The sequence below is a fragment of the Bos grunniens genome, chromosome 8, assembly GCF_055505025.1.
Source record: "Bos grunniens cultivar Pamir isolate PY7600 chromosome 8, Bosgru_T2T1.0, whole genome shotgun sequence".
In the NCBI taxonomy this organism is placed as follows: domain Eukaryota; kingdom Metazoa; phylum Chordata; class Mammalia; order Artiodactyla; family Bovidae; genus Bos; species Bos grunniens.
Window position 1 is genome coordinate 43,819,538 of NC_141172.1, and position 27,863 is coordinate 43,847,400.

The 27,863-nt window shown below is 46.2% G+C and overlaps 1 protein-coding gene and 1 long non-coding RNA gene across 11 annotated transcripts in view; one reads left to right on the forward strand and one right to left on the reverse strand.

The window, feature by feature from the left end:
* The window catches only part of LOC147366993 (uncharacterized), a 93,647-nt gene extending 88,525 nt beyond the window's left edge, over positions 1–5,122 (reverse strand). For all 8 annotated transcript variants that reach the window (XR_015169682.1, XR_015169686.1, XR_015169681.1 and 5 more), the window contains exon 1: positions 4,985–5,122. This is a non-coding gene — a long non-coding RNA (uncharacterized LOC147366993). The remainder of the gene's footprint in view (positions 1–4,984) is intronic.
* Positions 4,881–27,255, forward strand: FXN (frataxin). 3 transcript variants are annotated; one of them, XR_015169680.1, is made up of 6 exons: positions 4,881–5,081; positions 9,642–9,739; positions 14,524–14,644; positions 16,552–16,629; positions 21,075–21,172; positions 26,266–27,255. XR_015169680.1 is itself a non-coding variant. In XM_086415466.1 (5 exons), the coding sequence occupies exons 1-5, from the start codon at positions 4,914–4,916 to the stop codon at positions 26,432–26,434; spliced, it is 654 nt and encodes a 217-aa protein (XP_086271592.1). In that variant the 5' UTR covers positions 4,881–4,913; the 3' UTR covers positions 26,435–27,255. The 3 variants fall into 3 exon arrangements, 2 of the variants coding, with proteins under 2 accessions (XP_086271592.1, XP_086271591.1); XM_086415466.1 differs by lacking the exon at positions 16,552–16,629; XM_086415465.1 differs by lacking the exons at positions 16,552–16,629; positions 26,266–27,255 and adding an exon at positions 23,248–26,157.
* The last annotated feature ends 608 nt before the right edge of the window (positions 27,256–27,863 follow it).

Below are 27,863 nucleotides of genomic sequence, written 5' to 3' on the forward strand. Positions count from 1 at the left end.
ATGCATGCTCAATCGCTCAGTTGTGTCCGACTCTGTGACCCTGTAACTGTAGCCTGCCAGGGATGTAGCTCTGTCCATGGGATTCTCCAGGCAAGAATACTGAAGTAGGTTGCCCCTCTGCAGGGGATCCTCCTGACCCAGGGATCGAACCTCCATCTCCTGTGCCTCCTGCATTGCAGGCAGATTCTTTACCCATTGAGCTGCTTGGGAAGCCCTAACACAAATTCAACAAGAACAACTGTCTCAGAGTGATATTTCAGATCTATTCTATGCTTCTCTCCTCTCATCCTCTCAACCAGACTCCCTTAGGAATTTTTTGTAGAGTGAGAGTCCTCTGCCTGAGGCTTTCCACATCTGTCAGATCAAGGACCAAACACTATCACACTTGTCCCCGAGGGATCCTGTAGGGACTCTTCCTCAGCAAATAGATCCAACCTCTTTTGTTCTGTCCACTGGAAGTTTCACTATTTACCATATTACTTAAATAATTCCCATGTTTTGTGTTTATTGTCAAAAACACTTTAGAATTACTGATTGATATATTTGCTGAGTATCTTATGAACTCAATCTACATAATATACAAAGTCACGTATTAGATTGCATTCCAGACCTGGGATTAGGATTCTGGCCCCATAATCAGTCTCCTGGGACAAACTGCTATTTCACATCCACCCACACACCCTACTTACATGAATCTTTGCCCCTGGCAAATGTCAAAGAAGAACATCCTCAGTAATTTCTCTTATCAATCGATCCAAGCAAACACAATGGGCTTGCTTTTCCCCAGAGCTGAAGTCACCTCCTAGCCAGAAGTTAAGTGTTAGGCTCTGGATCAGGGCACTGAGCTGAAACCAAAGGCCCAGCAAGAATGAGTGAGAATGTGGAGATATCAGTTTTTATCACCTGTGTGAACTGGGACAGCACTCATTTTTGGAAGGACAGAGATAGGTCTGCAAATCAGAAGAAACGCTGTCCCCAGGAAGGTGGGGCCCCTGGATGTTTTTTCCACCTGTGCCTCTCCCCTCCCCCCAGCCCCTCTCAAGGCCCTCTGGGCAGAAGGCTCTGCTGGAAGTCAGCCAACTCCTCCAGTTCTGTTGTGCTCTCAGAGGGGATAACTGCAGATCCTGTGCTGTAGCTAGCAAATTCACTTTCAAACATGCCCAGTTGGAGGAGATCTGCCAAACCATCAGGGAAAGCCAGTCCTCATCCCCTCCTCCAGGCAAAACCTAGCCAGGTAATTCCAGTTCCTAAGTGACACAGGATATCAGAGAAAGTGTTTAGACCATCAGACATCTTGGAATGTAAGTCCCAGGAGAGCAGGGATTTATATTTTGCTTATCACCATATTTCCAGCACTAGAACAGTGTGTAGGCACTCAACAAACTCTGACAGCCCAAGAGGTTCTGTGATTAGCTCAAGTTTGCCCAAGCAGGGTCAGAGTTAAGCCTAGAACTCAGAAACAAAGAAAGAAAAGAATAATTGTTGAGTCTTACTATGTGCAGATAACCATTTCTTTAAATGTATTCCTTACTTCATCTCTTACCACACATTATGTGGTGGCTACCACTGTCATCCTCATTCTACAGAAAGCTTATCCAACAGGTCACAGAGCAGCAGTGTTCATCCATCCATTTGGCAAACAGTTACTAAGTGTCTGCTATTTACCTGGCCCCATATCCAGCATGGGGGATACAGTAGTGAACAGGAGAGACATGGAGCTGATATTCTAAGGTGGGCGACATCCAATCAGCCAGCAAGACCCAGACTGACAATGTACTCGCCAGTTAGAATACATTCTACAAAGGAAGTCAATGGAGGGAGGTGACAGAGAGAGACGGGGTAGAGGGAAAGGTCTCTGTTGGGTAGAGTGGTCTGAGAAGGGCTTTTTAAGAAGGGAACATGTAGACTGAGGACTGAAGGATGAGAAGGGTACCCCTGCGATGAGCCTGAGGAAGAGCATTCAGAAAGAAGAGCAAGTGCAAAGGCCTGAGGGACAGAAGGGCATGGCGAGTGGAAGGACCAGGAAGGGAGCAGACAGAATGGTGAAGAGGGGGCCTGGGCTGAGTTTCACGGACAGCCAAAGGTCAGCTCCCTTTCCCCAGGAAAACCTAGGGATGCTTTCCCTCTCCCAACACTTTCTTAGGATGTTTCTGGAGCTTGTTCTCTATCCAAACAAGGAAATAACCCCAGAGAAAGGAAGGCATGGAATTCAGATGGGGAATTTCAGGATGGAATTGTGTGCCCCAGCCCCTTAAGCCTAAAGAGAATCATTCCAGGTTGAAGCAGGAGGGAGGAACCTCCCTGAGAGGGGTTTCTGGGAGACAGAATGTTCCAGGGATTTCACACAATGCTGGGGAAGCTGAGGAAGGGACGAATACAGTCAAAGCAGACAACGCAAGTGAAGGGGAGGCAGTTAAAACTCCATGAAAAAACACACTTAACTCTCCATGAAATACAATGTATCAAATATAAAAACTGGTTGTGGGACTTGCCCTGTGGTAAAGTGGTTGAGAATCTACCGTGGGAAGTAGGGGACGTGGGCTCAATCCCTGATCAGGGAACTAAGCTCCCACATGCTACAGGGCAACTAAGTCCTTGTGCCACAAGTACTGAGCCTGTGCAGTCCGGAGCCTGGCCACCACGACCTAGAAAGTTGGTGTGCCCCCAGGAAAAGCTCCCACGAGACGTAACAAAGATTCAGTGTACTGCAACTGAGAGCTGATGCAGCCACACAAATAAGACAATGTAAACCTTAAAAAAAAAAAGATTGTGCCATGGATAATATTTGCATAGTAATAATTTATTCAACAAATATTTATTGAGGACCTTTTCTACGCCAGACCCTTATCTGGCTCTGGGGACATATCAGGGAACAAAGGCAAGCTGCTTCCTCTCATGTAATTCATGTTCTAGTTGGGTAGACTTGTGTATTTAAAAAAGAATGAGGTTAGTTTCATCTTGCATCCTTGTTCTACAGACCAAATAAATACACCTACTGCGTTGTCTGGAAGAATGCTCACTACAGGTTTACTGTGGTTATTCCAAGGGGTGATTTCTTGCTCTCTTTTGAGTGTATTTTTTCAAATCTCCTAACATTTTATAAAGTATATAGTATTTGTGCAAAACATTAAATCACTGCTTTGTAAAGAGAAATCACACTGCTTTCTGTGTAAAGCAGAAAGCACTAGCTGGGGTGGGAGCTTAAGTCATGTTTATGACTTAAACATGAAAATCATCTCTAACCTGGTGTGCCCAATTCTCTTTTACCACCTCCCAGGACCTGGAGAAGGACAAATTTCTGGGAGACCTTAGTATTTTCTGTTCTGCTATGCTGAGTCTGTTTCCTTGACTCAAAAGATAGGGCAGGGATACCAGCTTTGTTGGGAGTTGGAGCAGGCACCCTTCTATGCCGGAACACGCTAAGCACACTGGTTGATAAGGCTGCAGCTCTCTAAGTGTATAACTGCATTCTGAGTGTGTGAGGAAGGGCCTCACTGTCCGTGCAGCAGGGTCAGGGCAAAGGTCACCAACCAACACAATTCCCTTTGCCTCAAATGGATTCTTCCAGTGTGGCTTCATGAGTGCTTCTCTGATGTAGCATCACTGCCATTTTGGACTGGATGATTCTGTGTTGTGGGTGGCCTTCCTGTTCATAATAGGATGTCTAACAGCATTCCCCGGCATATATGTAGCAGGTACTCTATAAATGGCTGCTTAGAATTAACTGAATGCAGGAGAACATCTCTCATCCAGAAAAACGCCCTGTCAGATAGCCAGTCAGATCCCATCTCCTCTACCCTATTTTTCCAGGTCCTGTGCAAATGCCACTTCCTCCACGAAGACTTCCTTGATTGCCCCCACTTCTAGTTATAAATACTCTCCCATGCAACTCTGCCACTCTTTAACATTTGTCATTGTCCTAAGTATTTATATATGTGTCTTATCCCCACTATTCACAAAGTACCAAGGTGGCCACTATCTTACCCATAAAAATGATATTCTCTAGCATGCATATTTGACATTTTCTGAAGCATATACAAATTGAAAGAACTTTCACAATTTGTATTCCTTTGAAATATACTACCAAAGTAAAATTTTATTTTAAAATGTATTAACAATATTTCTTGTAGACTTAACAGGATCCAGGGCCTGTCCGAGAAAAAACTTTCCAGATCAACTCATTTTATCCTTACAACAACCCTGTGAAGTAGAAACGTTTCTACCCCCATAGAGAAGGCACAGAGAGGTTAATTAACTTCCCGGCTGGCTCAACGGTAAAGAATTCGCTTGCAATGAAGGAGACCCAGCTTCAATCCCTGGGTGGCAAAGATCCCCTATAGAAGGGAATGACAGCCCACTCCAGTATTCTTGCCTGGAGAATCCCATGGACAGAGGAACCTGGAGGGCTACAGTCCAGCAGATCGCAAAGAGTCGGACATGAATGAAGCGACTTAGCACTCACTGGTCTATGAAGTGGGCAGAGGTCAGATTTTTAAACCAGGGAGGCAGTCTCCTGTCTGTACTCTCCTAGCTGCTTTAATCTATACTGGCTTTCAAGCAACCTCAAGACCTGCATCCCACTCAGTTCACAGCAGAACTGCAGCTCCCAAAGCCTTTCTGTATAGAATTCTCCACCAACGGGTCACTAAGCTGAAGTCTCCGATGTCAGGGACCTAGGTTATGCATTCACTACGTTGCCCAAGGGTTAAGCCTCGTGCTTTGCATTAAACAAGCTTTCTATTTCTGTTAAAAGCAGAGATAGAGCAATGCAGGGAAGTTCTTCCTAAAGTCTAACTTCTAGTCATTTCCCAAGCCAACAGAAAAGGGGAATCTGCGGCTGCAATCCGTGACCACCAGGTGGCGCCCGCCATTTCCCGAGCAGGAGGGCGGAGCCGCTGCAGATCACAAAGAGCATGTGGACGCTCGGGCGCCGCTCGGTTGCCAGTTTCCTGCCCCGCTCCGCGCTCCCGGGCTTTGCCCCTACCCGTGCCGGGGCCCCGCGGCCGGCGAAGGACCTCTCGCTCTCCGGCCTCCAGGGCCTGCGAATCGGAACCGCCAAGGTCCCGGCGCGTAGCCAGTCCGTAAGTATCCGCGCCGGCAGCTGCGCAGGCCGCACGCCGGGAGGGAGGCCGCGCACGCCGAGGACGCGCCGGGCAAGCGCACTCGCCCCAGCTCCGGCGGGGCCGCGCTTGGGCGGGGAAAGTGCGGCGGCGCGCGGCCGAGCAGTGCCCAGTCTCCGTTTCTCCCGGTTACTTTTGCACTGTTTTCCGCTTTCTTGAGAAAAAGGGAGATTGTATCCTGCGGTGCAATTGCGGGAAAAGCAGGAAAGGTGGGCGGGGACTGACTCTTAGGGGCCAGTGATGGTTCTAAGCTTGTCACTGCTCTTTTCGAGAACTTAAATTTAAGTAATAATATATGCTAGGTACTATAATATACATATAAGTATTCTATGTATAATATTAGCATGCTATGAATATAGAACTATTTCAGTAAAATAGTGTATATATCAATATAATGATATAAATGTGTACTATCAGAGCGATGCTTTCAAGCATGGGCTTTTATGAACGAAATGCTTTCATCTAGCGAGGTGAAGATGTCAGAGTTGCGGAGCACTGCAGCTAGAGCAGCAGGGCTTTTTGGATCGGGCCTGGGTTCCAAATTCTGGCTCCTGGACTCAGCAGCGGTACCTCGAGGGATCGCGGAACCCCTCTGAGGCCTGGCTTGTTTTTCTGGGAAGAGATTACCGCTGGCATAGGTTTAATTAACATATATAAAGTCTTCAGCACTTAATTTCACTTCTCTCCCCCGGGTTACAAAGAAATGCCTAACCCAGTTACTCCACGACTTGGAAGCCCAAAGGACTATGGGATTAAGGAGGTTACACGGGAGGATAGAGGTGATGTTTAATCAGGGTCTGCAGATAGCCGGAGGCGGTGAGCGGCCTTCAGGAGAGAACTGAATGGGCAAAGGCGGGAAGGCAGGCAGGCAGAGATCAGCTCTGAGTGGCTGGTCCACTGGATGGACTGTGGGTAGTGAAAGGGCAGGTGAAATCCAATTCAAATTGTTCATGGAGCTCTGGAAGTTGACTTTAGGCTTAACCCTTCCACTGAGGTGTACTATTTGACTGTGTTGGAGATATCCCTGGGATTGGTTGCCTACGCTCAAAGTTGGAATCACTGACTTCTCTTCTCAGGAAAACCAGGCAGTCAGGACCACGCTGGTCACAGGTGCCCCTTCTACAGAATGCACATGTTCATCACTCTGTTCCTTCTGTGCTGCTCTTGCCTGGCATGGTGCTGCAGTGGGCGTTTCTGTGTGTGTGAACAGAGTCTTGTCTTGGGTGAAGTCCTCAGGCTGGCCTTGCTGAGTGAGGAGCCAGCAGATACTCAACTCATTTGATGCCAAGAGTGGTTGTGCCCGTTTGTCCACCCAGCAGCGGATGAGAACTGACTCACTCTTCAAGCTTGCGGTTTGCCATAGCCCAGGGTGACAAGGGAACCCTGGGCTGGCCTCCCTGCTGGCCATCAGGCCAAGCTTCACCAGAGTGGCCTAGGTTGGGTCATGTCCAGGGTCTGAGCTGGAGCCTGTGGAACTACCTAGTATTTCCTGCAGCGTCTCCCCTTAGCCGGCCTTGTACCGAGCTCACGAAGTCACTGAGCCCTGGACACTCGAGTGGGCAGACCTGCCACAGACACACAGTCCAGGGGCTCCAGGTAACCTTGGCAGCAGGAGGGTTGGCCTCGGGGGGCCTAAGGGGGAGCTCTTATAACAGAGCCCTGCCCACCCTGAAGTCCATCTGCAGCCCACAATCAGAGTGGGGCAGCTTCTTCCTTAGCAAAGGCCAGATTTCCCCCTCTGAGGTCCTATGTGGAGAACCACACTGTTCTGACATGCCTCAAAACAAACTGATTGATCACCATCAGGCCCCAAGTTTGGGGTATTGCAGTCCATGACTGCTGCCTTCAGAGGAGGAAGTAGAGGTCTAAAAGGTTAAGCAGTTATCCAGGGAATGTTGGGCTTCCCTGATCGCTCATTCGGTAAAGAATCTGCAATGCAGGAGACCCGGGTTTGATCCCTGGGTCGGGAAGAACCCTTGGAGAAGGAAATGGCTACCTCGTCCAGTATTCTTGCCTGGAAAATCCCATGGACAGAGGAGCCTGGCGGACTATTGGACACAAATTAGTGACTACACCACCACCACCACAGAGAATGTTAGATTAGGGAGAAGCAGGTAGGAGATGATGGAGGGGGTCTTTGGCAACTGTTCCCTTGTGATTACAATCAGCTGAATAGGGACTTCCCTGGTGGTCCATTGGTTAAGAATCCGCCTTGCAATGGAGGGGACATGGGTTCAATCCTTGGTGACGGAACTAAGATCCCACATGCTGTGGAGCAACTGAGCCTACTTGCCACAACTAGAGAGCCCACGTGCTACAACGAAAGATCTTGTGTGACACAACACGAAGGTTCCACATGCTGCAACTAAGACCTGACATCACCAAATTTTAATTCATTCATTTAAAAAAAAAAAGAAACTTGAAAAAAAAAACAGCTGAATAAAGTCTTCTATTCTGGCTGTGAATGAGTACCTTGCTTGAGACCAGCTCTCCAATCAGAACCATCGAAGATATACAATTAAAGGACAAAAGAGAAACACTCTGTGTGAAGGTAGCAGATGGACTAAGACAGCTAGGATTTGAGAGGCCGAGATCCACGAGAGAAGGGAAAACTGACTGACGTGAGCCCCGAGTTCTCAAACCCCTCCCCTCTGTGTCTGGAGCCCTGTATCGTTCCCGGGGTGCGATTCTTGCCTTTAGGGCCAGGACCTTGGGGCCAGACAGCATGGGTTCAGATCCCAGCTCCCCTGCTTTGTATCTGTGTGTTTGTGTGACTTAGGCAAGTGACCCTGCCGTGCCTCAAATTCCTCGTCTGTAAAATACAAGTACAGTCGACCCTCCTCATTCCTGGATCCTGTACTTGTGCACCCACCTCCTCACTGTGGTGTATCTGTAACCCCAAAATCAATACTCAGGGCCCTTTCAGGGTCATGCTAGGATGTGCGCAGAGCAGCAGAAAGCCTGAGTCACCCGCACTCTCATGACCCTGGCTGAGGTCACAGCAGGCCCTGCCCTCTTGTTTCAGCTCCCACACTGGAAACAAGGGTCTTTTACACAGTCTGTCTGGGGCATGTTCTTCATGGTTTAGTATTGTGACACAGTTTTGTGCTTTTTTTTTTTTTTTCCTGGTTGATTTCACTGTTTAAAGTGGCCCCAAGCATAGTGCTGTCTGGTTGCTCTGTGCAGGAAGGCTGTGAGGGACCTTAGGGAGGAAACAGGCGGGCTGGGTAAGCTTTGTTCAAAACGTGAGTTTTAATGCTGTTGGCTGTGAGTCCAGGGTCAGTGAATCGACAACATATATGATAGAGGCGTCTTTAAACAGAAACACGTGTAAAACCAGGTTGTGCCTTGATCATTTGGTGAAAACGAGACCAGAGGCTCACAGGAACCTCTCCGTATTTCCCTCAGGAGCAACTCGCTCATCCACCAACTTTACAGGGCATCTCTATCATGAATGATGACTGTTACAGTACAACACTTCCCTCCTAGGCGGGCAATGAGGACTAAATGAGTCCCCTCTCTAAAGTCTGGGATCACCACCCAGTTGATGGTGAACACTCCAGAACATGCTGTGGGACACTGTGCTTTTCACAGCCACTCTCTCACTTCTTCAGAGCCAGTGTTTTTAAATGGCCATCTGTGTCCTACACCCCCATTTCCTCCTCCTCCTCCCCTCACGTCTCAGCCTTAGTCTTTCCCAGCTTGCCCAGGGCCCCGATGGCCCAAGAGAGTAACCACAGCCTCTGTCCCCTCCTCTTGGTGGCAGCCACGGTGCCCTTTGGAGAAGGTGAACCTTGCCGCCAAGCTCTGCAGGCCCCTCGGCGTCTTCCCCAGATGAAGCCCTGCAGCCCGCCTCTCCATCACTCCCATGCCGCCTCTCCATTCTGCTGGACCACTTCTCTCTCCTTTCGGGCCTCCATCCCCTCTGACAGCTCTCCGGGTGGTCATAGCTCAGACCCCACTGCTCAGAGGGAGTAGTTAGGTATTGAAAGAAATCAGTGTGTCACAGTGTCCCCTGCAGATGGTGTTATTAAGATCTGTCAGGCAGCAGTCTGCAGCTGCATCCTGGCCATCCAGCCATTTGTGCTTGCTCCTTTTAGTCACATTCTAAGACTTTGCTGACACTCCTCACCCCGTCTTTGTTCACCACCCCATCCCAGCCAGCAGCACTTCCGGTGATGGTAGGTATGTCCTGAGTCTGTGCCACACGACCCCCGACAGGTAGCTAATGAGACCGGGGAATTGACTTTGCAATTTTGATCTTACTTCAGTAAATTTACATTTGAATAGGTGCATGTAGTGAGTGGCTACTGCGTTGGGGAGCACAGCCTGCGTTGGGGAGAGAGCCTGGGCTAGTGCAGTGTATTGCACCAAAAGAAGACAAAAAAATTGCCGAGGAAGAAATAGTCTGAAAAACTTTAACCTGGTTACTCCTGAGTGTACCCGTAATAATATTTAAACTGCGCATTAATGGACTGTAATGTATTGGAAAATGGTAATGTTCTTCACTTTGGCTTTTAGAGCTTGAGCCTCCGCTGCCTCAACCAGACCCTGGATGTCAAAAAGCAAAGTGTCTGCTGGATAAATTTGAGGACAGCGGGAACTTTGGGTGATGCTGGGTAAGACAAAGCATCTTGCATGTCAGAGATCACTTCTTCCTTCCACCACCCCCATGTATAACATATGCACACACACATATACTTGTCTTTTTCTTTCCTTTCACTTTTTTTTAACAACAAAAACCTCAAAACCCATCCCACAGAAAACCTGTCTTCTCCCTAAGTAGCAGCGCTCATAAGCATCTTCCCACATCACTAACTATCCACTATACTATGTTTAGTGAAATAGTTCTAAGTTGTATGGATGTGCCATGATTCATTTAACGCATTCCCTATTGCTGGACATTGAGGTTGTTCCCAGAGTTTTGTTGTTATTCTCTTTGATATCTTAGTCTTTAGGGCCGGCCAAGTTTCGGTAACAAGTAGACCCCAAATTGAAATGGCTCCAAGCAGGCCCCCTTCTCTGTGGGAGCAGGGTGGCTGTACCTCTGTGAAATGGTTCAGAGAGCCAGACTCCCTCCACCTTCCTGTCTCCTGTCTGCACCATCTGCCCTCTGCCGGTCAAGCCTGGGTCATCCCATCCACGGTACACTCCACAGAAATGGACGAGAGCATGGCAGGCCCAGCAGTGGTGTTTGTCCCTCACTCACATTTTAGTGGGAAGGACTTGGTCCCAGGGCCCCAGCTAAGAGGAGGGGAGGCCAGTAAGGTAGTCTAGTGGGTGTCCTGGAGGGAAGAGGTGATGGGTTCTGGGGGAAAGCTGCTGGGCGCTGCTGCAGCCCAGCCCTCTATGAATCTGCATGACACCACCCCTGCCCCAGCCCCTGTAACCTTCTACACACATCCTGGGGCCGCAACCACAGGCCCACAGTCCCTCATCTGCCTCGAAGGCCGAGATGCCCAGATGACATGCAGTCCTGTCTCCAGGTCTAGGAATGGCTTCTCCGACCTACACACAAACACACACGGAGAGGGGCAAGATAACCAGTACATCAGTAGCTCGTGTTCAAGTAAAAGATGACATTTTATTTGAAGAGGGCAGCAATGGAGCCCCCTGGGCTGCCCTGGGACAAGCTCTACCCTGGTTGTGGGGGACATTCCTCTAAGAAACCCCAGTTCTGCCCCCAGAAGGCTCCTCACTGGCTGTCCCTCCCCATGGCCTCAGGGGACACAGGCAGTGGAACGTGTCCCTCCTGGGGGTGAGCAGTCTTCACAGCCCTCTCCCTGCTGATAGTAACAGTTTCTGCAGGCTGTTGTAAGGCTCCAGTCGGCCAGACTGATTTTTCTTTGATAACAGGATTTTCTCAGAAACCTAGTAGGCATCTGATCTCTTAAGACCTAGTCAGTCTCACATACTAGCCACCTGGAGCCTCCTGTATGTGCCAAGTCACTTCAGTCATGTCCAACTCTGCGACCCTATGGACTGTAGCCCACCAGGCTCCTCTGTCCATGGATTCTCCAGGCAAGAATACTGGAGTGGGTTGCCATGCCCTCCTCCTCCAGGGGATCTTCCCGACCCAGGGATTGAACCTGCATCTCTTAAATCTCCTGCATTGGCAGGCGGGTCCTTTTCCACTAGTCCCACCTGGAATGGGAGCCTCCAACTGACTTATTTTTGGCATCCTCACTCCCACAGCCACCTGTCTCAACCTAAGAGCATTTTCCTTGAGGTTGTAACACTAAAGACTACTCTTAACCTGCTTTTTGCAACAGAATTAGATCCCCTTTTTTGGCTTAATGAGAGGCTTTAGCTTCTCCCCTTGGCTCATCCATCTCGGTACTGCTTCCAGCTCCCCAGCGTAGACCGGCTGGTCTTCTCCTGGCTCACCATTTCTGTGTTCATCAGCTAATGGCAGCAGGGAGCCACCCACACGCAGGAATGTCCTAACTGTCGCCAAAGCTCCAGCTCTGCAGGACAGTATGGGCCTTCCAGGTTATCACAGGCAGCAGCTGACAGGGGACCTCCAGGCTCCGGGCTCCCATGTCTGTGTCGTTGGCCCCTCCCCGCAGCCTCTGAACAAGTGCTACGTCTGCATGGGTTAGGTTTTCGCCTCGGGGGCACCATTTCCAGCCCCTCCTTGCACAGACTCTCTGCTACTGTCCCCCCATCCCTCCAGACAGCCCTCTGAGGTTGGGTGGGACCTTGGCAGAACGCTCCATGCCTAGCTCCCTTCTTCAGGGTCTACTTCTGGCCTCTGGGAAGCGTACCTTGACCTGCCATGTGTAGGGCAGCCCGCTTTTGCCATGACCCACCTGCCACTGCCAGATAACACCTGCTAAGCTCTTGACTTTGGGCTTTATGCCTGAGTCAGATGTGTCTTTATGTTCCCTAAGCTCCTCTGGGCACCTATCAGTCTGTCCTGCTTCTCTTCAGATGTCCCTTGATCAGCGTTAACTGAGGAGGGGGAGAGGGAAATGCCCAACACCCGCCCCCCAGGCCCACCACTCAGCCCCGTAGCCTTCCGCACATTGTGCCCTTGAGGCGGGTGAAACAGACACACACAGGAATGACATGTTGAGTTAGGGGATTTCACCTATATGCACAGGCTTCCCTGGTGGCTCAGACAGTAAAGGATCTGACTGCAATGTGGAAGACCCGGGTCCAATTCCTGGGTTGGGAAGATCCCCTGGAGAAGGGAATGACAACCCACTCCAGTATTCTTGCCTGGAGAATCCCATGGACAGAGGAGCTTGATGGGCTACAGTCCATGGAATGTCTTACTTTGGGCCTCCTAGAAACTCTCCAGTGATGGGGTTTTCCAAGACACCTCTTGTAACCTATAGATACATTCTATACAGGGAGGTTTCTGGCAGTTTTCATTGTCATAATTTACATACCATAAAATTCACCATTTAAAAATGTACCACTGGGACTTCCCTTATAGTCCAGTAGTTAAGACTCTCTGTGCCCAATGCAGAGAGCTCAGATTTGATCCCTGGTCAAGGAACTAGAATCCCACCACGCCACAACTAAGCCCGCACGAGGCGATGAAGATCCCCCTTGTGATGCAGCTAAGACCTGGTACAGCCAGAAACAAAACAAAAACCCAGCCAACCAATATATATATAAAGTAAAATGTACCGTTCAGTGGTTTTTAGTATCCTCACAAAATTATGCAATTTTTACCACTAATTCCAGAACAATTTCATCACTCCAAAAAGAGACTCCATAGCCATTAGTAATCACTCCTCATTCCTCCTTGCCCCAGACAACCACTTTCTGTGTCTATAGATTTATAGCATTTTTTTAATTAAAAAATAATATCTATATAGAATATCTTCAAGTATTCAGCTTGATAAATTTTTAAAAATTGAACATACCATGTAACTCAAGAACTAGCTCAAGAAATAGAATGTTACCAACCCCTTGAGAGCAGGCCTTCTGCTCACTTCTAATTATTAACCCCTCTTTGTCCCAGAGTAGCTACCATTCTGATTTCAAATAACATGGATTAGTTTTGCCTGCCTTTTAAATTTATATAAATGGTATTAAGAATAAGTATGTCTGTGTGTGGCTTCTTTCAGTCACCGTTTATTGTGGGATTCATCCATATTGTTATTTTTGTAGACAATTCTGTCTTGCACTGTAGTGTTTCATGGTTTGAAGGTATCACAGTTTATTTATCTACTGTATTATGTCTGGATACTTGGGCAGCCTCTAATTTGGGCTAATGGATAGTTCTGCTGTGAACATTCTAGCGTGGTGCGTGTCTCTTGATGAACCTGGGTATGCATTTCTGTTGAGTATATACCCAAGAGTGGAATTGATGGTCACAGCACCTGAATGTATTCAACTCTTGTAGAAGTATCAATAGTTTTCCAAAATGCTTGTCTAATTTATTTGCCCATCAGCAGTATCTGAACGCTCTGGTTACTGCACTTCCTGACTGACTCTTCATATTCTCTCTTTCGTTTTAACCTTTCTGGTGATATCTCATTGTGGTTTTTTAATTTTCATTTTCCTGAAGATTAGCAAGGTTGAGCACCTTTGCATGTGTTCATTGACCATTTGGATATCTTTTTTTTTTTTTTAATGAAACCTGTTCAAATATTTTGCGTATTTTCCTGTTGGGTTTTCTTATTGATTTGTAAGAGTTCTTTACATGTCCTGGAAATAAGTCCCTTTTCAGATATATGGAATGCAAGTATTTTCTCCCACTTTGTGATTTGCCCAACAAATGTTAATAACAAAAGCAATGGAAACAACCTCAATGGCCAGTTGAAAGGGACAAGCTGAATGAATAACATAAGATAAAATACTGTGAAAACCCATACGTGCTAATATGGAACAATGTCTAAGACATATGAAATGAAAACTGCAAGGTGCTTCATTTGTATATTAAAAAATATATGAAAATTCTAGAAGGATACAGAAGAGCTTGCTCATACACAGATTGCCTGTCTGGGAAGAAAGGCTTACTTTTTTCATGCTTTTTAAATTTTTACTCAGTATATGTTGGGCTTCCCTGGTGACTCAGATGGTAAAGAATTGGTGTGCAGTGCAGGAGTTCAATCCCTGGGTCAGAGAGATCCCCTGGAGAAGAGAATGGCAACCCACTACCATACTCTTGCCTGGAGAATTCCATGTACAGTGGAGCCTGGTGGGCTACAGTCTAGGGGGTGACTAAAAGGATACAGAAGATTGCTCATCATAGTTTAGCCTGTTTGGGAAGAAAGACTTACTTCTCTAAATTCTTTCATGCTCTTTAAATTTTTACTCTGTATATGTTAGATATTTTCCATCTATTTAAAAAATTTAAGTAAAAAATAAATATCAATTGATGCTAATAAAATGCAGCAGTTTGGTGATCGAATGATTGGCGTTGTTTCTCTTCCCCCTGCAGCACTTTGGACGATACCACCTACGAAAGACTGGCCGAGGAGACACTGGACTCCTTAGCAGAGTTTTTTGAAGATCTTGCAGACAAACCATACACGTTTGAAGACTATGATGTCTCCTTTGGGGTACCTCTTTTCTTCTCTTCATTCTTCTGTATCCTCCCTAAGAATTTTAGCTCACTGAGATAGAGAATTCCTTTCCAGTAGCATGCAGTTATGGATGGGGCCAAAAGACTGGAGTTCTGGTTTCAGCTGCACCACTCTTGTGACCTCAGGCAAGTCAATCAGCCTCTCTGAGCCCTCATTTTTCCTGAAAATACAGACTTTGAACCTTCACTCAATACCTATGAAGGTAAATTAGGAAGGAAGCCAGGCATATGTGTTTGTGTAGCAAGACAGCCCTCCTCATGCAGGCACGGAGAACACTGAGCTAGACTGCTAGTTCTTAAGCCGGGTGAGAGATTGCCTAAGATGCATTCAGACTAGACATGTGCCTCACTTCCTGGAAATTCAGGCTGCAGTCCTAGGAAGCCTGTTTTTGAAAAGCTCACCTGAGATTCTAAAGAGCACCTTTGGGTCCCACCTCTAGGAATATTTGATTGGTCTAGGCTGTGGCCCAAGCCAGGCATTGAGGTTTTTGAAGTTTTTAGAGTAACTCCCCAGATGCTTCATCCAGGGCTGGATGAAACTTAAACAGATCCTAGAAGCCCAGGTAGTGCTGGTGTGAATCAGCTGGCCACCAGGTGGCAGACTTGAGTTAGGGTCAGCCTTTGGATTTATGGAGAATTATTGCCTAGGCTGTAGGGAGCAGCTCTTTTTGGCCAGTGGGAGCAAATCCCCTGCAGAAGTTAATCCTCTTGACAGCAATTAATTAATACCAGGAAATGTCATGAAGTGTGCATTTGGGATTAAATCATGGGATTATTTAGGACAACCAGCTGTCAGGCTAAAGTGATAGAAATGGTATTGGATATTACTGTTGGGGGTACTGGCTAGAAAAAGGACTCCATCAAATGGAGCAGGTGTCAAGCCTGGTTGTAAGGACAGTAAGGGACTTGGTGGTAATGGGGCAGGGCAGGAAAGGATTAAATGCCTTCCAGGTGGATTCGTTGGAAGCTGTCAGCACCAGAAAATGCAGCAGTGCTCAGGCTGGGCTGTGGACGTGCTTATGCAGGCAGCCTCAGAAGGGAGAGATACCAGGGAACCCTTACAGACTGGTCCCTCCAACCTGCCCATCTGTGGGATGATTAGAGCTAGGGGAAGCTACAGGTCTCATCTCCCCCAGCCTCCTTCCTAGGTGCGGTAACTATAGGGAAACCAAGTCTCAGGCTAAGTTCTGCCACACTTGGAGACACCACAGAAGCAGTCGCCCCACCTTTTCCTATAGGATTAGTGAAGCATGTCCCTGCTTGACTCAAATACTTTATTTGACAGTTTCATTAGAAGCGAAGGTGCCAGTATTCTAGCAGCTGGATTCTGCTTCCCTCACGAGGCAGGCAACAAAAGCTTGTGCTCAGTGCGGGGTCAGGGCCTTCCCTATCTTCACAGGGTCTCTCTGAAGAGTGCTCAGCTGCTGCACTTGCCCATTCGTGCAAGGGAAGAGGCACCTGAGTTTTTCCACCCAATCCATACACTGCGTCTTGAGTATCATTCTCCTCACTAGGGAAGAAGTATATTTAGTAAATCATGTGCTAATTAGGAAAATCTCTAGTGTAGATGCACTCTATACTAGAGATTTAGTAGCTCCCTCTGTTGTTGGGTTACCTCAGGTGTGAATTTCTGATCAGAGTCCTCCAGGTGCTAACTTATGTATTTCACATATAAGATAAGTTAGTTGACATTACATTATAGATGGTAGAGCACCTGTAACACCATTAGTTGGTTGGAGCACAGCCTTTCCCTGCCCTGAGTCAGATGTCACCTCCTCTGCAGGCCTCGTAGATGCTCCAGGCAGACACCACCAGCCCTCCTTGCCCAGCACTCTTGAGTTTGATACTGACACCCTCTGCTGTAACTGTCTCTTTACACACCAGCTCCCATGGCTACAGTGAGCTCCTTGGCAGCTGGGACACTGTCCACTCCTGGTCTCCCAATGCCTAGAACATTGCCAGGTACATAGCAGGGACTTAAGAAATGTCGATTCACTGTATAAATGAAATGAGACTCACCTACTTTTACATACTTTCAGTGATGGCACTCAGCACATAGAACTGTTTTATCAACTTGCTATTGGCCAAATAGGCAAATGAAAGCAATACTCTAGATAAACCCGTTCCCTTCTGTTCCCTTCTGTGGACTGGGAGACACGGGCAGCTTCGTGGCTCTTGTGTTGTCCGGGTGGGGCAGGTCATGTGGTTGTCAGTATCTGGGTCCAGGCCTCATCCTTTACTGGTTATGGTTATCAGAGGGAACTGCCTGCAGGAGCCAAAGCCCCACCCATGGCTAGGTAACCATGGAGTCGCTGCACTTGACCCTGGAAACTGTGACAAGCACCATGCTATTTAGAGTTACCTCCAAGCTGCCTTTGTTTTCTTTCCAGGTGGAGCCCTAGCTTCTTAGTCACTTTAAATAGAATTTACCGGTTGCCATGCCCTTCATTCACTGAGTTTTCTGCATATTATTGCCATAGACAGAGGCTTCTTAACCATTTGGGGATCAGGACACCCTGTGAGAATCTGACTGCTCTGGATCCTCTCCTGAGAAAAACTTCTGTGTATGCCTAGGAGTTTCTGCTTCCAGGGCTGTGCTGTTTGCAGAGCCTTGAAGACCACCTCTGGGTCCTAGGTCATGCACCCCCTGCTCGGAGGTAGCACTTTATTGGATATGGTGACAGAGGGCCTGGCCTACCATCCTGCATTTGTACTTTTTTCTAGAATGCTTAAGTGAATTATCTAACCATGAGGACAGGTCCTTTAGCTGTAAAGTGAGTAACAGTAACCTCCTCTTCTCCAGGTGTATTTTAGGATTAAGTGAAACAATGTAGGTAAAAGCGCTGTATATTCATTATTCTTATTCCTTAAGGGGAAGTCAGTGTACATTTTAGGAGTGGGGGAAGTCACACGCATATAGGTGTGTGTTAGTCGTTCAGTCATGTCCATCTCTCTGCGACCCCATGGGCTGTAGCCTGCCAGGCTCCTCTGTCCATGGGATTCTCCAGGCAAGCCTACTGGAGGGGGTTGCCGTTCCCTTCTCCCAGGTATCAAACCTGGGTCTCCCACATTGCAGTCAGATTCTTTACTGCTTCCCTGAGCCACCACGGAAGCCTATTCATATAGATGAAATCCCCTAATGCAACATGCCATTCCCATATGTGTCTGTTTCTACAAATGAGCTTATAACAACGGAAAGGACTATTTTTGCTTCCACTGACGCTGCCAGTCGGAATCAAGCCTCACCTCCTATGACTGGGGGCTGCTTCCACTGGTCAGTGTCTGGATGTCAGGAGCTAAATACTGCCTCTCTCCCCCACTGCCCCATATTGATATCTGCCCATTCTCCCTAAGTAGACACTCAGATTGCTCCTTGAGGAATAACATTAATGTACAAAAAAAGCTCTCTTTTATCTGGGTTACTTGCAGACGGTTCCAAAAGCATTAAGAATTCCTGGGGAACCAGTAATGCATCTAGTTTCCTTTGGAAATGGAAGAAGTTATAACAAATCTGGTCAGCGTATTAAAAAGCAAAGACATCACTTTGCTAATAAAGGTCCATCTAGTCAAAGCTATGGTTTTTCCAGTAGTCACATATGGATGTGAGAGTTGGACCATAAAGAAGGTTAAGTGCCAAAGAATTGATGCTTTCCAACTGTGGTGTTGGAGAAGACTCTTAACAGTCCCTTGGACTGCAAGGAGATCGAACCAGTTAATCCTAAAGGAACTCAACCCTGAATATTTATTGAAAGAACTGATGCTGAAGCTCCAATACTTTGGCCAACTGATGCAAAGAGCCAACTCTTTGGAAAAAGACCCTGATGATGGGAAAGATTGAGGGCAAGAGGAGAAAGAGGCGACAGAGGATGAGATCGTTGGATGGCATCACCAACTAGATGGACATGAGTTTGAGCAAGCTCTGGGAGATAGTGAAGGACAAGGAAGCCTGGCGTGCTGTAGTTCATGGGGTTGCAAAGAGTCAGACACGACTTAGCAACTCAACAACCTCAGTAGAAAACTCTAATTGCGCACAGTGAACAGGAGGGGGCGTAGTTGAGCGTTGCCTTGTGTGACCTTGCCCTTCACGTTCCAGGGGTTATCACAGTGCCTGATTATCATCCACTTGGTTCTCTCATTGGGTTTTTAAAAATCCATCAGTTTTTTGCACAGATATTGAAAATGCTAGGATGAAAAGACAAATCTGCTCTCAGGGGACTTAAAGTAGTGGAGGGAAGGAGCAGGTGAGGAGCAAGCTGGCAGCTCAGATACAGTGAGGAAAACACACAGGCCATAGTCCCAGCTGAGGGGTGCCAGGGTAACCTTCCCAGAATCGCCTCAGTTCTCCCATCAGCCCCCGCTCCGCGAACTGTCTCTGAAGGGGGCGGAGCAGCTGTTGTCCTAAGGAAGCTGGTGAGACTGTGCACTCCTAGACCCAGCCCCTGCCTTTCCTGCTGTATCATGTACCGCCTGGGTGTAGGGTCACAACAGGGCATTTAAGGGCCGCAAATAGGTAAAATCAGGAGAAATTATGTCTTGATTCCTTGAGTCTATTATATGGAAAAATAAGCCATAAACTATATATATGGACGGGGAAATGAGTGACTGTGATGGGTACAGACCTTCTTTTTGAGGTGATAGAAATAGCCTGGAATTACATAGTGAGGATGTTTGCACACTTTATGAAAACACTCTGTGACATGCTAAAAACTACCAAATTATACAGTTGTAAGAAACTGAAATATAAGTGAAAGATAGTCCGAACAAAATAACACAGATAGGTTTCAAAGGAAAAAAAAGAAAATTTAAAGCAAACTTGCGTGATCATAGCCCTGCATTTTAAAACCGGCAGCTGAACACCACCCTGGTGGCCCACCGGTCGGCACTCTGCATTCCCAGTGCAGGAGCCTGGTTTGATCCCTGGTCAGGGAACTAGACCCTGCATGCCATAACGAAGACCTAGTACAGCTAAATTAAAAACAAACAAAAGAACTGGCAGCAGATACCTGAGCTGATATCGCTGATTAACAGGACTGAGAGAGCACTTCGTGTTGTGGGAAGAACAGCATCTTCTGGGCTGGAGCAGACCTGGATTTGAGATCAGCTTTCCCAGTTTCTAAGTTTCCTTTGTTACCCTTTCCCTTTGTTGTCCTCATCTGTAAAACTGGGATAATGATTTCCACCTCCCGATGGTTATGATCGTGATCGTAGAGGAAACAGTTTTACACAGAGTGCCCAGCAGTGCCTGGTGCAGAGCAGGTACTGAAAAATAATAGATGCTATTTTTGTGGATGTCTTCATTTTGTTTATAACATTTATATTTCCAACGTCTCCATAATTTTGCTTATTTCTTTTTCATTGGAAAAAGATCATTAAAAATATAACCCACTAGTGTCCTCCCCATCCCCTGCCTATCAGTTATATTATTATTGGCACTCTCTCCACCTTTTCAATAGCGCTTTGTGTTTGCAAACCAAACACAAAACATTCTAAGAACCACTGGGGACCCGTTGGTGGACAGGGACTCTGAAAGGCTGCCTGTCTGAGGGCCTTGCAGGGGTTGGGGAGCAGAAAGGCTTAGCCGTGGAGCTGTTTCTTGAATATCCTGTGCAGTCTAGAGAGATTTCAGGCCTGAGGAGTAAGAGGCTCCTTTGTTGAAAGAGGGTTTTCAAATTTAAATGAGCATTTATTGGGCAAAGATAAGACCAACCGGCCTTTTGAAGAATTCAAGGCTCCAGAGAGGAATATAAAGCTGGAGAGGGGCATCTGAGAAACTTGTGAGCTGCTTTGGTGGGGCGTGAGGGGGGTGGGGGCAGTGGATAAGAGCCCTGGTGTGCAGAGGGTCTGCCTTCTGCCAGCGGAGCTCAGGCTGCTGCTCTGAGACCAGCAAAGCTGGTGGCTGGATGGCTTCCTTCTCTCTTGCCTTTTCTTCCTTTCTTCGGTCATGAACTTGGTCTGCCCGATGTTTGTGCTGACTGGGACTGCAGTAGAGTTGGTGCCTATGTCTTTTAATGTCTCTAATATGTTCTGGCCCGTCGTTGAGAAACTAAGGCAGCAGTCAGGATGCTGATCCTTTCATTTGTCGGCTGCAGTAGAGCCACTGAACACTCCTGTCTTCTTACCTCAGGAGGGGAATAAGGATATTCTTTGCCTTGTCCACCTCAAAGGGAATGAGGGAAAACACTCTGACATATGTGTCGTTGTGATTAATCATCATCTGATTCCAAGAGCAGTGCTCTTTCTGCGTGATCTAATTCCAAAAACTAAATTAAAGACAGTTCCTTTTTGGTGTATGTTGTGCCCTGGTATAAATGCAGAATTGAGATATAACAAAAGAGGAGGCAACTATGACACAGTGATAACCCTGTCTTGTTTTACTTCCTCATGCTTTTTTCCACCTGATGCACCAGAGTGGTGTTCTAACAGTTAAACTGGGTGGAGATCTAGGAACCTACGTGATCAACAAGCAGACTCCAAACAAGCAAATCTGGTTATCTTCACCATCCAGGTAAGTCCGGAAGTCAAAGTCTCTCAGGGTTTAGCTTGTTTGAAACATGACCTGGTAGACTGTTTAAGAAGGGTCACCCTCGTGTATTAGCACCTATGTAAGGCAACCTTTCCTGAGGTTTTTCAGCATGTCTCAGGCTCAGTAGGAAGGTTTACTCTGATGATTATGTGGCTGCTATAAGCAGGTATCAGGATATTAACAAGATTGGAAGTGAAGAATTTTCGGAACCCACCTTGCCATTTTTTCTCCATGAAAAAGCCACCTTTGCTATTACAGCATGTGAACAAGTTGCAATTTGTCTTCAAAGCACGTTAAAGTTTGACCTCTGGTCTGTTTTGAGCACCTCAATTAAAAGTTAGTTGAATTCCACTTGCAGAACTGGGCTGTGTGCTCTGTGGAGGTTGGAGAGTGTTTTAAACTGTACTTCCAGGGCATTCCATGCCTCCTACCTTTTTCATTGATGTGCTTTCAATCTAGCAGAATAAAAGATTGTTTTGGAGACCTTCTGTGCTGCGTTTCAAGGCCTGAGAATGTGCAGGGAGAGAGGGTCCCTCATCCCTCTAGCTGCTGTTGAAGTGGTTGTAAGAAAGTGAAGGGAGAGACGCCCACAAAGAGCTCTCGGAACAACCTTCCTGGTCCTTCCTTCATTAGTACTTCCAAAGAGAACACTCAGACTGTGAATTGGGAAAGGCCCAGATACAACTAGCCTGGAATTCTTTGAAAGCCGCACAGTGTTTCCATTTTTTTGAAGAAAAGTGTTTAACTCTTTCCCTGCCTCAGCATTGACATCACTTTTAGGTAGTTAATATTATACTGTTTATGGTGCTGTAATGTGTGACTCTTTGTTCAAACTAAATCAAGCATTAGGCTTCCTTCATCCCAGCCTCATCTAGGAAGAATGTTATCATTCAAGAAAAACCAATTCCAAGGAATCACTCATTTCTAGCCAGGTGCTTATTCACAGACTGTCTTGCTTTTAGATCTAACTTAGTTGAAGTTGAGGGAGATTTTACCCTGTGTGGGCCAATTAGCCTGTTCTCTTTGGTCTCAAACAGCCACCTCGACCCTTCCTGTGGCCATGCATAAGGGCTGCAGCCTTATCCTTCATCTCCAGAGGAATCAGGATGAGAAACTGGGTGGACCACAAATCCAGCCATCAGATTTGGGGATCAGTGGCTTTGAAAATAGCAGGCAGAGCACCAGAACCAACTGTGCTGGCTCCACTAAAAGAATTCCCTCTTGTTGTATCTTGAGACTGAAAAGTCCTTATCGTATTTGGACACACCTACCAGCAACAGGATCCTACCTCAGGCATGTTTAGAAAAATATACTTCTGGATGATAACAAATTTTGAGAAATCCTAAGTTGTTTTTTTGTTGTATTTTTTTTTTTTAATTCACGATGAGAATCTGGAAAGAAAATATGCCACATAGCCTTTTACTATCATGAAAATACTGTGTTCCTCAAAAAAAAAAAGTTATTTTCCACTCAATTTTTCACATTGGCCCAAAATAACCTTTCCTAGGGCTGCTTTTCTGATATTATAGGGCTTTTTATTTTATTTTATGGCATGGGGGATCTTAGTTCCCCGACCAGGGATCAAACCCATGCCCCCTGCATTAGAAGCACAGAGTCTTAACCCCTGAACTGCCAGGGAAGTCCTGGGGCTTTTTAACTGACAACGTTTCAGGTCAGAAGAAACACTGGCTTTGCCTCAGTACCTTGCTTGAAGACGTTAAAGGATGGAATAAAGGAGAGGTCTGGGTGGACAGCTGGGTGTCCCTGGCTGAGCACAGAGCCCTGGGCAGTGTGGAGGGGCCTGGGCGTTCTCATGCTTGCCTGGTATCCTGGCAGCAAATCAGAGTCCAGAGCCAAGGAAACGTTCTCTGGCTTTGGTCCAGGTTATTATGCCTCTGTGTGTTTGGCTGTTTGTACATGGTAAAAGCCCAGTGCTTTTGGTTTGTCCCTTTTATTCCATTAAGAAAGTGCCTTTGGTTGATAATACAGAAATCCTTGATGTTTTCGTAACCTTCAAAACATACTTCCCTTCTGAACTTTCCTCCTCCCTGGCAAAGCTGTCCCAGTCCTGCACTTTGGAGAAGCTCCCGTGAGCGCAGCTGGACTTGGCAGCCCCTTGCTTCCTGTGGGCTTGCAGTGTCCTCTGCTCCTTCCTCCATCAAGGCGTCACCCTGCAGTGCCATCAGTTGCGGGCACGTCCCCTCCTCCACTAGACCCGGAGGAAGTGGAATTAATGGGCACAGGTTGTGTTGGTCTGGAATAATCAGACACTGCGAAACCTAGTCACACGGGCCACTCGGACACAGTGTTCCCAGCGTGAAGTGCATGTGCTGTTCTTGTTCACTAGATGAGCTTGAGACGGATGAACTAGCCCATCAGACTCTCACCTTCATGGATTTCAAATTGAATTAAGCAAATTGTTTTTGCTTAAAAATACCAGTAGAGACGGTTACCAGGAGCTGGGAAGAGGAGTGAATAGGGAGTAACTGCTTAATGGATGTGGAATTTCCTTTGGGTGATGAAAATGTTTTGAAACTAGATAGAGATAGTGGATGCCCAATGTTATGAAATGTACTGAAATGATGATAATAACATAGGTAAGGGGCAGATCATGCCAGTAGTGCATGAATGGCCATCATCCAAAAGACACCGCCCTGATATTTCACATGGACATGACCAGACTATACACATGGAGTCGACACCGAAATCAGATTGATTATATCCTCTGCAGCCAAAGACGGAGAAGCTCTATACAGTCAGCAAAAACAAGACCAGAAGCTGACTGTGGCTCAGATCATGAACTCCTTATTGCCAAATTCAGATTGAAATTGAAGAAAGTGGAGAAAACCACTAGACCATTCAGGTATGACCTAAATCAAATCCCTAATGACTATACAGTGGAAGTGAGAAATAGATTTAAGAGACTAGATCTGATAGACAGAATGCCTGATGAACTATGGATAGAGGTTCGTGACATTGTATAGCAGACAGGAATCAAGACCATCCCCAAGAAAAAGAAATGCAAAAAAGCAAAATGGCTGCCTGAGGAGGCCTTACAAATAGCTGTGAAAAGACTGGGAAGTGAAAAGCAAAGGAGAAAAGGAAAGATACACTCATTTGAATGCAGAGTTCCAAAGAATAGCAAGGAGAGATAAGAAAGCCTTCCTCAGCGATCAATGCAAAGAAATCGAGGAAAACAATAGAATGGGAAAGATTAGAGATACCAAGGGAACATTTCATGCAAAGATGCACTCAATAAAGGACAGAAATGGTATGGACCTAACAGAAGCAGAAGATATTAAGAAGAGGTGACAAGAATACTCAGAAGAACTGTACAAAGAAGATCTTCATGACCCAGATAATCACGATGGTGTGATCACTCACCTAGAGCCAGACATCCTGGAACGTGAAGTCAAGTGGGCCTTAGGAAGCATCACTACGAACAAAGCTAGTGGAGGTGATGGAATTCCAGTTAAGCTATTTCAGATCCTGAAAGATGACACTGTGAAAGTGCTGCACTCAATATGCCAGCAAATATGGAAAACTCAGCAGTGGCCACAGGACTGGAAAAGGTCAGTTTTTAGTCCAGTCCCAAAGAAAGGCAATGCCAAAGAATGCTCAAACTACCACACAATTGCACTCATCTCACATGCTAGTAAAGTAATGCTTAAAATTCTCCAAGCCAGGATTCAGCAATTTGTGAACCGTGAACTTCCAGATGTTCAAGCTGGTTTTAGAAAAGGCAAAAGAACCAGAGATCAGATTGCCAACATCCAATGGATCACCAAAAAAGCAAGAGTTCCAGAAAAACATCTATTTCTGCTTTATTGACTATGTCAAAGCCTTTGACTGTGTGGATCACAGTAAACTGAGGAAAATTCTGAAAGAGATGGGAATACCAGACCACCTCACCTGCCTCCTGAGAAACCTGTATGCAGGTCAGGAAGCAACAGTTAGAACTGGACATGGAACAACAGACTGGTTCCAAACAGGAAAAGGAGTACGTCAAGGCTGTATATTGTCACCCTGCGTATTTAACTTATATGCAGAGTACATCATGAGAAATGCTGGGCTGCAGGAAGCACAAGCTGGAATCAAGATTGCTGGGAGAAATATCAATAACCTCAGATACGCAGATGACACCACCCTTATGGCAGAAAGCAAAGAGGAACTAAAGAGCCTCTTGATGAAAGTGAAAGAGGAGAGTGAAAAAGTTGATTTAAAGCTCAACATTCAGAGAACTCAGATCCGGTCCCATCATTTCATGGCAGATAGATGTGGAAACAGTGGCTCACTTTATTTTTCTGGGCTCCAAAATCACTACAGATGGTGATTGCAGCCGTGAAATTAAAAGACGCTTCCTCCTTGGAAGGAAAGTTATGACCAACCTAGACAGCATATTAAAAAGCAGAGACATTACTTTGCCAACAAAGGTCCGTCTAGTCAAGGCTATGGTTTTCCATAGCCATGTATGGATGTGAGAGTTGGACTATAAAGAAAGCTGAGTGCCGAAGAATTGATGCTTTTGAACTGTGGTGTTGGAGAAGGGGACGACAGAGAATGAGATGGTTGGATGGCACCATTGACTTGATGGACATGGGTTTGGGTGGACTCCGGGAGTTGGTGTTGGACAGGGAGGCCTGGCATGCTGCAGTTCATGGGGTCGTCGGACACAACTGAGCGACTGAACTGTCGAACTGTCTGTGACATTTCAGGTTATCATATGTGATATCATAGGATATCATATCATAGGAAAAGCAAAAGATCAGAATATGATAAACGGAGACTCGTCAATAGGGTTGAAATGTTTTCAGGTCTTGAGCATTGTTCTATGAATTGTTCTTGAGGATAATGATGTAATTCTGCTTTTTTTTAAATTAGAGTTGGTTTCACAATGTTGTGTTCGTTTCAGGTGTACGGCAAAATGACTCAGATATATTAAATCAAGCCTAAGACAAGAAGTCAAATACATGTCTTGTTTATTACTTTTTAGTTCTTCGCTACAGTCAGTTTCTTGGTGACAGTTTCTTTGGAAGCGCAGTTGCCATGAACTTACTCTGTGTTTCGTCTTGTAGCGGCCCCAAGCGTTACGACTGGACTGGGAGAAACTGGGTATATTCCCACGATGGCGTGTCCCTCCACGAGTTGCTGGCCACAGAGCTGACTCAAGCCTTAAAGACCAAGCTGGACTTATCTGCTCTGGCCTACTCTGGAAAAGACACTTGCTGCCCAGCCCAGTGCTAAAGACGTGAAAAGCTCTAAAGCCAAGACCCCAGCCTTGTTCTGCAGCTGAATGGCTAGCTTTTTCCATTCCTGCATTTGAGGACAGTTGCATTGTATGTAACAGCTCTGTGAAAAGACTGTGTTGCCTTCCACCCTGCCCCCTGAGTTTAGATTTTTAATTTCCATGGAGTTTTTTTGAATGTTTTGTCTGATTTCCTGCCTCACGTGATAGCCTTATGTTTCATAATGTCTGTATGCCCATACCTTTATATATAACCTCACAACTAAGAAAAACAGGAAGGATAAATTCTAGGAGAAATAAATGGGCTTGACCATTCATTCTTTGAAGGACTTACCACAAAAACTGCATGAAGAATATTTGGCCAACCTCATCATACTATCTCAAAATGAGACTTATTAAAGGGAAGCCGAAAATGTTCCTCCTCCTCTTGAAAGTGTAAACACATCTAAGCCCTTTAGTACTGAAGCATCAGTGGCAACTCGGGAACTGTCAAATGAAGACTATTTTCTCTTTGTGCTTTGTGACCCAGGGTGTGATGGGGCAACACACGAAGTGTCTTCCATATGCGCATATAGATGTACATACACATTTACATGTGTGTATACATATTTTTTAAGGATCGGTATAGAATAAGCTATTGAAACATAGGTCTGAGTATGCAAAAAGTCTCCCAAAGACCAGGGGGCAGGGAACATCTCCCTAATCTCCTGGATATAGTATAATAAACGAGGTCAATGGAGCTAAGGAGGTGCTTGGCAAACTGTGAAAGCCCACACAAATGAAAAGATGTTGGTGTAGCAAAATAAAACTTAACTCTCAACTTTTAGGTTGTCAATAATTTTTAATTCCACACCCTTGTCCTATTTCCCCATTTCTATTCCCCTCCTACCTTAAAAGAACCTAATTGTAAGAATGTGATCATTAAGCAAATGAAAATAACTCCTGAGTTTTGCTGTCCTGAATGTACACCATGCTTTGTCTAACCTGTTGATTCTTTTCTTAGATAAAAAGAAGTCAGACTAGCTCTCTACACCCAAAAGTTCCCCCAAAGCAATCCTGCAGGCAGATCACTCAGACAAGATAACTCTGACAAGAAAGCCAGGCAGTCTGCACTGAGTGGAGATGCAGAGCCTCCTGCCTCGGTGATTCCCCCTCCATTTTTCCCATTAAAACTGTCCTGGCTGAGCAGAATCTTGGGACTTGATCTCTGGACACAGATCTACTAATTAAATGCCAGCTCTTCTAATTAAAGCACCTTTCTTTTCTTTAAAAACAAACAAACAAAAATATCTTGGTGTTAATGAAAGGAACCCTGGTCCTACACCTTGTTTAGTTGCTGAGACTTGGCTCAGCCCCAAAAGAGGTTGTCTGTCTCTGGGCAAGTTTCTCAAACTCTCTGGACCTCTGTGTCCCCGCCTTAACAGAGAG